Here is a 10,281-nt window from a genome sequence, read left to right as displayed (position 1 = left end):
ACCTACTTCTCCCAGCATTCCTCCTCTCAGTAAAGGGTTGCCCAAACAAAACTTTGCAATCATCCCTGACTCTTTATCATGTCTTCCACTCTAATTCAAGCCACCATCTTCTCTCACCAGGACTACTGTAGTAGTCTTCCAGTTGGGCTATCTCTACCCTTACCTTCCTTCAATCTGTTCTTCACACCAGCAGAGTAATCCTGTTTGAAACAAGTCAGACCATGCTGTTTCTCAGTTTAAAAGCCTCCAAAGGTTTTATAACTCATTCATTTATTCAACAAATATTCACTGCATACCTACTATGTGTCAGGCTTTATGATAGGCAATGAAAAAAAAATCCTTGCAGAGCTCACATTCTACTGGGGGGTAACAAACATACAGTATACTATAAGTGCTATAGAGAAAAAAGTGGGTAGGAAATGTATAAGTAAGCATGCTGTTAGTGATGGTAATTTTAAACAGATAATTAGGGAAGACCTCTCTGATAAGGTAACTTTTGAGCAGGGACTTTAAGGGATAGAGCCATGCAGACATCTGAGGGAAGATATGCCAGGCAGAATAACAAGAGCAAAGGCTTTGAGGCAGGGATCTACATGGTAAATTAAAGGAACAGGTAATGAGGGAACCATTGTGACTAGTCTGGAGTCAAAGACTGACAGAAGAACAGGAAATACAGTCAGTTTGTAAAAGATAAAAACCAAAGTATATATAATAGCATTCAAGGCTCTAGATCTGTACTATCTAAACAATAGTCACTAGCCACATATGGTTATTAAAATTTAATTGAAATTCAAGTAAAATTTGAAATTCAATTCCTGTTGCACTAGCCACATTAGAAGAGCTTAATAGCCACATGTGGCTGATGGGTACTGTACTGGACAGCACAGATAACAAACTTTTTTTTATCATCTCAGAAAGCACTTTGACAGGTGGCTCTTTAATGGGGTGATTTTGCCTCCCAGGTGACATCTGGCAATGGCTGGAGGTAATTTTCGTCGCCACAACAGGGGAGAAGGTGCTACTGGCACCTAGTGGGTAGAGGCCAGGGATGCTGTTAAGGATTCTACAATGCACAAGACAAGCCCCACAACAAAGAATTGTCCTGCCCCAAATGTCAATAGTGCTATGGCTGAGAAACTCTGCTTTAGATCAGTCTTGACTGCAACTCTAACCACATTGCTCATTGCCTCTTCCTTGCTCAAGCTGCTCCAGCCTCCTGGCCTCCTTACCTGCCAAGCACATCCCTCCTTCCTCAAAACCTCTACTGTTGCTTTTTCCCAGAACACTCTTCTCTTGTGGTTTACTTGCACTCTCTTCTGATCTTTCCTTCAATGTCACTGAGAGAAGCCTTTCTTTACAACCTGTATAAAAGAGTAACATTCTCTCCATCCCCCTCTTGCTTTGTTTTTCTCCATAGCATCTCCTGCAAGTATACATACTTTTTTGTATGTTTTCTGACTGTTTCTTCCCACTAGAATGCAGCACCAAAGGACTTGCATCTGTCCCTAGTACAGCACAAAGAACTGTAACTGCAAGTAGTTATGTGCTCAATAAATACATTTTTAAAAAATGAAGCAATGAGTGAAAGACAAGGTTGAGCATGTAGTCCTACGCTAACATATATAAGCACTTACTATTATCTTGTCATCTCCTTACTTGCAACACTCCCAAAAGCTCCTTGAAGAATGTAGGTGTCATTTCTCTGATTCTTCAATACCTAGCATAGTATGCACTCATTAATGCTTAATGAAAAATAAATTGGTATCTGTTGAGTAAATGGTATTCCAAATAACATCCACTGGCAAATTAAACATGTTTTGCGTGTCCGGCTGAAAGACTATTTTTATAGCATATTTTATGACTGGGATTTAGCTATGACATTTTAAAAATGTTAAATATGCTCACAGGGATCTGCAGATGTGTACATTTCAGCTATTAAATGGCAATAACCTAGTTAAATGTTAACTTACCTAAAATATGGCTAAAAAATAGAAGCAGATAGAGGCAAGTAACAATGTGTTTAAGTCTGATTGCTCTGTCCAGCCGAGAATGACTTTTTCTCTCGTCAATGTGGGTTGCTGTCATACTAATAGTGATAACAGCTAACAAGTACTGAGCTCTTACTAGGTGCCAGGCACTGTTCTTACCTCTGCCCCCACAACCCTATTAGGTAGGTATCTCTATTAGATCCATTTAGAGATAGGAAACCGAGAGACAAAAAGGCTAGGGAGCTTGCTCACAGTCTCAGTAAGTAAATAGCGGAATAAAACCCTGGCAATCCGGCTCCCAGAATCCCCAACCTCAAACCGCACGCGATACTACTAAGGCCGAGCCAGTAACATGGGAAATGGGGGAAACTGACGATCCCAGCCCGTTAGAAAGGAAAGTCAGCTGGAAGGCGGGCAGGCATGGGATAGAATAGGTGATATATATATATATATTTTTTTTTCATACTACAATGTTAAACAAAACCAAAATATCTTAATTTACCTAACTTAATATCAAGCTACCGGCTCACCCAACTCAGAAGTAACCGCTGAGGACTTTCAAGCTCTCCCGGGGGCCGGGCCCGCGGGCGAGGAGGAGCCGCCTCCATTGGCCGGCCCCGGGGCATCACGGGAGCTCGCCGTGCGCCGGGGCCTCCGCGCGCTTCCCACGCACCTGCACTTGCGCAGGCCTCCAAGGCGCTCTTTTGGAGGAGGGACTTCGGCGGAGTTCAGGGCTTTTCTTTCTGTAACCAGCTCCCTTGTGGAGGGTCGGTGGTCTCCGAGTAAAAGCAGCTCTTTCCATCAACGGTAGGATTTCGCTCCGTCCGGCCAGCCCGGAACCTCAAGTCGGAGCACCGTATTTCCTGATTGACTGCCTTGGCAATCACTTCCGCTCAGGGGTTTGGAATACCTGAGACCCTTCCGCGGCGAACAAGAAGAGAAACACTTCCGGTCTCTGTTGCTAAGGCACGGGCCCGGTGGGCCGTAGAGACGACATTATTGGTGTCGTCCTCTCCCCCCTTCCCGGGGGTCGAGATGTCGGGGCTGAGCTGCTCAGAGATGGAGGGCTGTCGTAACCTGCTCGGCCTACTGGACAACGATGAGATCATGGCCCTATGCGACACCGTCACCAACCGCCTGGTGCAGCCTGAGGACCGGCAAGGTGAGAGAACAGACCCTACACCCCGAGGGCGGACGCCCCTCCCCAGCCCTCACCCCGACCCAATGTTAAGGGAGCGTGGGAGTGGAGGGGGTTCGAGACCCAACCCCCAGTTCATCCCCAGCCGCTCTTGGGCAGAATCCTGGCCACTCCCGCTGCTCCGCGGCTTTGGAACCAAGACGCAGACTTGGGCGGCGGGGGTCGCGTTGGGCCCCTGAGAGAGATGGTGGCGCTGACAATGGCGCAGTCTCCAGGTTATAGCCATTAAATGTTATGAGCAAAAGCTTGTTGGTTCGAGGTTTCGTAGTGCCTCAATAGTTATCTCTTAAAATTTCCGGGGAGCCAGAATGTTTTATATTTTCAGTTTCGATCAGCTGAGCTGTTCAGGCTTTTTTTCTTCAAGCTTGAGGGGAAGAGGATATCATACACACTTTTCATCAGTCTCTGGTGAAACAGCGACTGTAATAGAAAGACAGTTTGAGTTCGTGTCTCCTTTTGGAGCCAAAGTTTTTCTGAGATGATTTTGTGTTCTAGGAATACATTGTTTTCAGAGTCAAATATACGAGTACATTAGGGCAGAGTAAGATTTCAAGGGTTATTAATATTGAACCTGTTTGTGCCTAGTTCGTATAAAAATATAAAGTTTGTCTCACTTTGTGCATCACACTGCTAGTTTTAAATTTACTGAATTTTACTTTAAAATGTTCCAGATTCATATATTTGTATATGATTTAAGTGTCTTCAAAAAATTCTCCCTTTTGAAACGATTTCTCTGCTTTTAAGTCGGGTTTACATTTTTGTCATTTGTAACTTGGAACCATGAACGTAAAAGAAATTCGTAAGAATTTAGACTGAAAATAGTTTGAGACATTGTTCTTCAGCATTTATATATTTTACATGACATGTAATGTAAATCGTGGTGATTTTTACGATCATGGTGAGTGTGAATTTAAAATTGTATTATATAAAATATTGGATTTAATTGATAGTGGATCTAAATGCAAATAAAGAAAAAGTGAAAATTTCCCAGTACAGAAATGTTTAAATGACCTTTTTCCAGGAAAGAAGAGACATTTCTCCAGTAAAAAAATAACCAATAAGCATATGAAAAGATTTTCAACTTTAGAAAGCACTGAAATGAAAATCAAAAACACAAGGTGTCTTTTCTATGTACCAGATTGGCAAAAATTTAAAAATATAAACCTCAGGTGTTGGTCAGGTGAAGCAATGCTTTGACACCTAATGAAGGAATGTAAATTAGAACTACCACTTTAGAAAATAAGTTTGGCATTATCTCCTAAAATAGAAGATAAGACACATACTCTAGACTTAGGTTTCTCAAACTTGAATGTGTCTTTCAATCCCTTAGAGATCTTGTTAAGATGCAGACTCTTGATTCAGTAGTTTTGTTGTAGGCCCAGAAATTCTATATGTCTAACAAGCTCCCAGGTGATGCTCATGCTGCTTGCCTTTCTGTGTACACTGGGAAATATGTATGAGAATGTTCAAAGTAGCAGTGTTTGTAATAGGACACACACAATAAAAATCTATAATCAGAAGAATAGGTAGATACCTAGTAGCATAATTAATTATTGTATAACAGTGAAAATGAGTTAACTATAGCTACATACACCCATATAGATTAATCTCAAAAACATTAAGTGAAAAGCTGCTTCCAAAGATTATATATATTGATGGATTGAATTTATAGAACATTTAAAACATACCAAACTATATTGTATGCTGATACATGCTTATATTGTACAACTATAAAGAAGAACAAGGGAAAAATAAACATTTTGGATAATAGCTACCCTGTGAGGAGAATAAGAAGAGAGAGGAACAGCATTAGGGAGGTGTGAAATGAGAGCCTCAAAGATACTCGTAATTTGCTATGTCTTAAGCTAGGAGGTGTGTGTATGGAAGTTCATTTTATTGCCATTCTGTATACCTCACACATGTCAAAAATATTCTTCAGTCTGTGTTTAATATAAAGTTTTTAAAAATTAAAAAACATACAAGTCCAGGTTCTGCCACTTCTAAAAATATGATTATTGAAACGTCATGTATCCTCAACTTTCATTATTCATAGAGTGAGGATGTTGGACTAAAATTCCTTGACATCTAAAATATTGTAATTTTACCTGTTTTTAGAGGTTTTGTATCTGAATTTAGGTCCATTGGCCTTTTAGAAAAAAAAATTCTGGCTTACAATTTTTGTTAAGACAATTCTTTAAGAGGAAGTGCTAGAATTTCACTGTCACATATAGGAAGTGAAAGGAAGGGGGAATTTTAGGTAATGAAAGTTTACAGCATAAAGGAATTGGGGGGGGGGACTTGACAACCCAATTCCTGTTTTTAAAAACAACATGCAAAAGCAATTAATGTTGTGACAAGAGTTTATAAATATTATTTGGTAGTTTCTGTTGACCTTTGACAAATTTACAAGTGCTTCATGATTTTATATTAATCTTTGCAATTTCCCTCTAGATGCCATTCGTGCAATTTTAGTGTATAGTCAAAGTGTAGAAGAACTTCTGAAGCGTAGAAAAGTCCATCGAGATGTCATATTTAAGTACTTGGCAACACAGGGAGTTGTTATACCTCCAGCTACTGAAAAACACAATCTTATTCAATATGCAAAAGATTACTGGGAAAAGCAATCACCACTGAAATTGAAGGAAACACCAGAGCCAGTTATGAAGACAGAGGACATCCAACTCTTTCAACAGGTAAAGTAGATCTTATAGTTATATTCTGAACCTTTGTTCTGTCTGAAACTTTGTAGGTAATCTTAGATCTGGAAGAAGGTGGTTGATATATTTGTATTTTATACTTTTAACTTTACTCCATTATTCTTCTCATCCTAAAGGAAAAAAGACCAATACAGCAACTAAAAGAAAATATTTCTGACATCTAGTGATATACGTGTAATAAATATTCTGTTGATTTGTGAGGGGGGAAAAAAGTTTTTCCCCCTTATCAAATGAGAACTATTGGATTTTTAGAGAGTTAAACTGCAAGATTAATTTAATTTTGGGCTTTTGTTTTCTGTAATTTTTTTTTTTTTACTTTAAAAGAATTCTATTGTAATACAGTCTCATTTTTAAGACTTTCTTCAACTAGAAAAAATCCTGTTGTAATTTTCCAGAGCTGACATTGGCTGTTCCTATTTCTTTGTATCTCCACTGTCCATTTTAGATATTGACTGGACATTTAAATGTTGCTTGAATGAACTTTTAGGAAATTTGCATATTTTACACATTTCATATTCTTAGAATTAGTTAAGTTTTAAGTGAGGAAGCTTTGCCTTCACATTAAGAAAGTATCTTCTAAGGTCTTTCTTAATAAACTGAAAAGAGCATTGACTTTGAAATCGTATAGATGCGACTTCAAATTAGGGTCTGCCGTATACTAGGTGTGTGAACTTGGGCAAATAACCTGACCTGAGCGTTTTTTTTTTTTTTATCTATAAATTGATCATAACAATGATATCTGTATCATAAAGCTTGTTGTGAAGATAGGAGGAAAGCCCTTAAGTGCCGTATACAGTGCCCAATATATGCAATAGTAGGTGTTCAGTAAAATATGAGCTCTTTTCCCATCAGTGAGGTACTGTATTCTGGAATACGTAGGTGAATGTGATCTAGCCTGTCAGGAATGATTTTGCAGTAACATTTCCTTTAAAAAAAGAAATTATAGTATAAAATTAATCTCAATCATGGAAAATAACCTATTTCAATCACCTTAGCAGTGTCAGTTTAAAGACAGTAAAAATGCTTATTTATTTTCAACTTTATTGTGATATAATATGCAACAAAGTGCATTCAATTAAAGTGTACAGTTGGAAGGTTTGGCAGAGATACACACCTGTGAAAAAACTGACACAATCAAGAGAAAATAGTAATGTTGTAAATCATTATTATTGACCAATCATGCTGATATTTTAAGAGACTTTGTTAAACCTTACTTTCTTAGCTGAATTTTCATTTTTAAGGTAGAAAATTCTAAAATGGTTTTTCTCCTTTTTTAAAAAAAGATTTTACTATGCATGGTGGGTTCAGTGAGTTTACATGTAGTTCAGTTCCCTCTGCTGTTATCAGTACATTAAACCTTAGCTCTGAAACAGGCTAGATAGAAAAATAGATATAAAAGTTAAAACTTTGCTTTATTTTGTATTCATTTTATCTATTTTAATCAGCCGGCAAAAGAAGATAAAAAAGCTGAAAAGGTTGATTTTCGTCGCCTGGGAGAAGAATTCTGTCACTGGTTCTTTGAACTTCTTAATTCTCAGAATCCTTTTCTGGGACCACCTCAAGATGAATGGGGTCCACAACACTTCTGGCATGATGTCAAGCTTAGGTTTTATTACAACACATCAGAACAAAATATGATAGACTACCATGGAGCAGAAATCGTGAGCCTTCGTTTGCTGTCACTAGTGAAGGAAGAATTTCTTTTCCTCAGCCCCAACCTAGATTCCCGTGGACTGAAATGTGCTTCTTCTCCCCATGGGCTAGTTATGGTTGGAGTTGCCGGGACTGTCCACCGAGAAAACACATGTTTGGGCATTTTTGAACAAATTTTTGGACTCATTCGGTGCCCTTTTGAGAATACTTGGAAAATCAAATTTATCAACCTAAGAATTGTTGGAGAGGGTTCCCTTGCTCCTGGAACATTACCGAAACCAGCTATTACATTTGAACAAAGTGATCTAGAGGCCTTTTATAATGTAATCACATTATGTGGTACCAGTGAAGTACACCTTAATGTAAAGCAGTCATTGGATAGTGGAACTGGAGACCAAGCTTTATGTAGTGGAAATGAGGCATTGATGAACAAAAGAGAACTGAGTTTACCTAACCTTCTAAGGCATTGAGCTCTGTACGTTCGCCTAAAAGTCTTCTATACAGAAACTCTTCTAAATATTATATCGATAATGTCTAAGTGTTTTCAGATGTGAAGATGGACATATTTTAGTTGAAATACCTTTCTGGACTACAGACTGACATGTAAATATTTGCCTATTTCTACTTGAGTTGCACCAAATGTTCTGAGGGCTTAATGCAGTTCATCAAATAAATCCCACTTTAGATGTTACAGCTAACCATGTGCCTTAGAAACCAGGTAATATTTTCACTTACGAATATTCTGCTATTTTTTATTCCCACTTTTCACGTGGGAAAAGATTAATAGTGTTTAAGACTTTCCCTCTTTAAGTTTCTCATTTACTTTTATCTGGATAATTGGATATTTTGCAAATGCATCTCACTACAGTAATTTTTTTTTAAACTATTAAATATTTTAGAGATGTTTAATGTAAACTCAGTTCTCATTTTAGAAAACTTGAATGACATTCTTATGCAAAAAGTCCAGTAATATACCAGGTGGAGAAAAATTTATCGCCTCTTTAAATATTTGAGGAACATTTTTCAGTTATCTGCTATAGTACAAGCTAAGTATCTTTTATAGTCTGCATCATTTTTGGAACTATTTTGGGCAGTGGTAAATGCTGTTCTCAAAACAGACCTTATTCTTACCTAGGCTTCAGCTAACAGTTTTATAGAGCATTTATTGTAACATCATATAAAGGAAATATAGTGTTGAAATTTTAAAGGTGTACCCAATTCCTGACTTTTAGATCAATTACTGTTCTTCATCTTGATTGATCTTGGCAAAGGTGAACCAAAAAAAAAAAAAAAACCTTAACCCCCCAAATTTATAACATGGGTATTCATACATACATATGTATACATATACCCCTACCTCATAACTTAGAATTATTAGCAGTTTTTACCTCTAATTTGTGTTACTAGGTTTGAGTTACAAGGTTGAGTTGCCACCTGCATTACATAGTTGCTTTAAAGTTTAAATTCCTCATCACCTAACAACTATTTGCTGATCCTGGATTTAGTTAGTAATTTTATAAAAGGTACCATTTGGAAAAAAAAATTATACTGGAAAAATGCTGTGATGATGTATTGTACATGTTACTTTTTACGTATAGTTCTTCTCATAATCATCTAGGGAGACTGATAAGAATTTTGGAAGCAGGAGAAAAAACTAATCTTTTTGTTTTTTTAATGCCATGCCTCTTATGAGGAGTGCAAATTGATATGTCCTAAAATAAGAACTTAATAAAGGAGGGAAATCACTTTTGTCTGCTTTAAGAATAGTGTATTGTTTAGATTTAATTTACAGTTGTCTTGTTCTTAGATAAAGTTTTAGGCATTTAACCAAAATAAAGCAAATTTTACTGCTAGTTGGACTATAAGTGTGATATAATTAGATATAAAGAAAATAGAAGTTTGCAAAAAGTTACCTCTTATACTTTTGTAAGGTACTCGGTCAGGTCACCAGTCTTACCTTTACCTATCCTATAGCTCTGCTTGGGTTTTAAAACCAAGTTATCTTTTTTTTCATAAGCTGGAATTATCATTATAATGTGTAATAGATAAATATCCTAAGGGTAAAATTAAAACCATTTCTGTCTCTTTGTGCTGTTGCTGTCAAGTACTGTAGAAATATAACTACAGATGTTCAGAATAGGCAGATATTACCCCTAGCTATCTTTCCGTATTCAGTTTTTGAATTTGTATAAACCCTAAACAAGGCTGCAGTCTCTGCACATAGTTTTAATCAATCTTAAAGATTTGAAATCTTCTTGAGGGTTAGGGCTGTGTTTTATTTCAAGTGAATCCCCACACATGGGCACACAGAGCTTAATATTGGAATGAATGGGTGAATAAATGAGCAAAAAGAAACATACTTTGAGAAAGGCCTTTCTGCGTCTAGGTTTTATTTTTGGTGCTTCTTATCGGTGGTTTTTTGGTCATGTAGTCTGTTTTAATTTCATATGTGGATACACAGAAACTTTTAAAGTAACTCAGATTTGGTAAAACTGCACTATGCTTAAAATCCCAAGGTCAGGGGCCGGCCCGTGGCTCACTCGGGAGAGTGCGGTGCTGATAACACCAAGGCCCCGGGTTCAGATCCCATATAGGGATGGCTGGTTCGCTCACTGGCTGAGCGTGGTGCTGACAACACCAAGTCAAGGGTTAAGATCCCCTTACCAGTCATCTTTAAAAAAAAAAAAAAAAAAAAAAAAATCCCAAGTTCAGTGAATTATACCTT

At 37.5% G+C, this 10,281-nt stretch overlaps 1 protein-coding gene across 1 annotated transcript; it reads left to right on the top strand.

The window, feature by feature from the left end:
- Positions 1–2,714: 2,714 nt before the first annotated feature.
- On the top strand, positions 2,715–9,639 carry LOC103608911 (uncharacterized protein C3orf38). Its single transcript, XM_008593299.1, has 3 exons — positions 2,715–3,150; positions 5,638–5,879; positions 7,349–9,639. Exons 1-3 carry the CDS (start codon positions 3,024–3,026, stop codon positions 8,024–8,026), a joined length of 1,047 nt encoding a protein of 348 aa, XP_008591521.1. The 5' UTR covers positions 2,715–3,023; the 3' UTR covers positions 8,027–9,639.
- Positions 9,640–10,281: the final 642 nt, after the last annotated feature.

The sequence above is a fragment of the Galeopterus variegatus genome, unplaced genomic scaffold (genome assembly GCF_000696425.1).
Source record: "Galeopterus variegatus unplaced genomic scaffold, G_variegatus-3.0.2 Scaffold8975, whole genome shotgun sequence".
Taxonomy (NCBI): Eukaryota; Metazoa; Chordata; class Mammalia; order Dermoptera; family Cynocephalidae; genus Galeopterus; species Galeopterus variegatus.
Note: the sequence above shows the minus strand (reverse complement) of the source record. Positions and strands in the feature narration are given on the sequence as shown.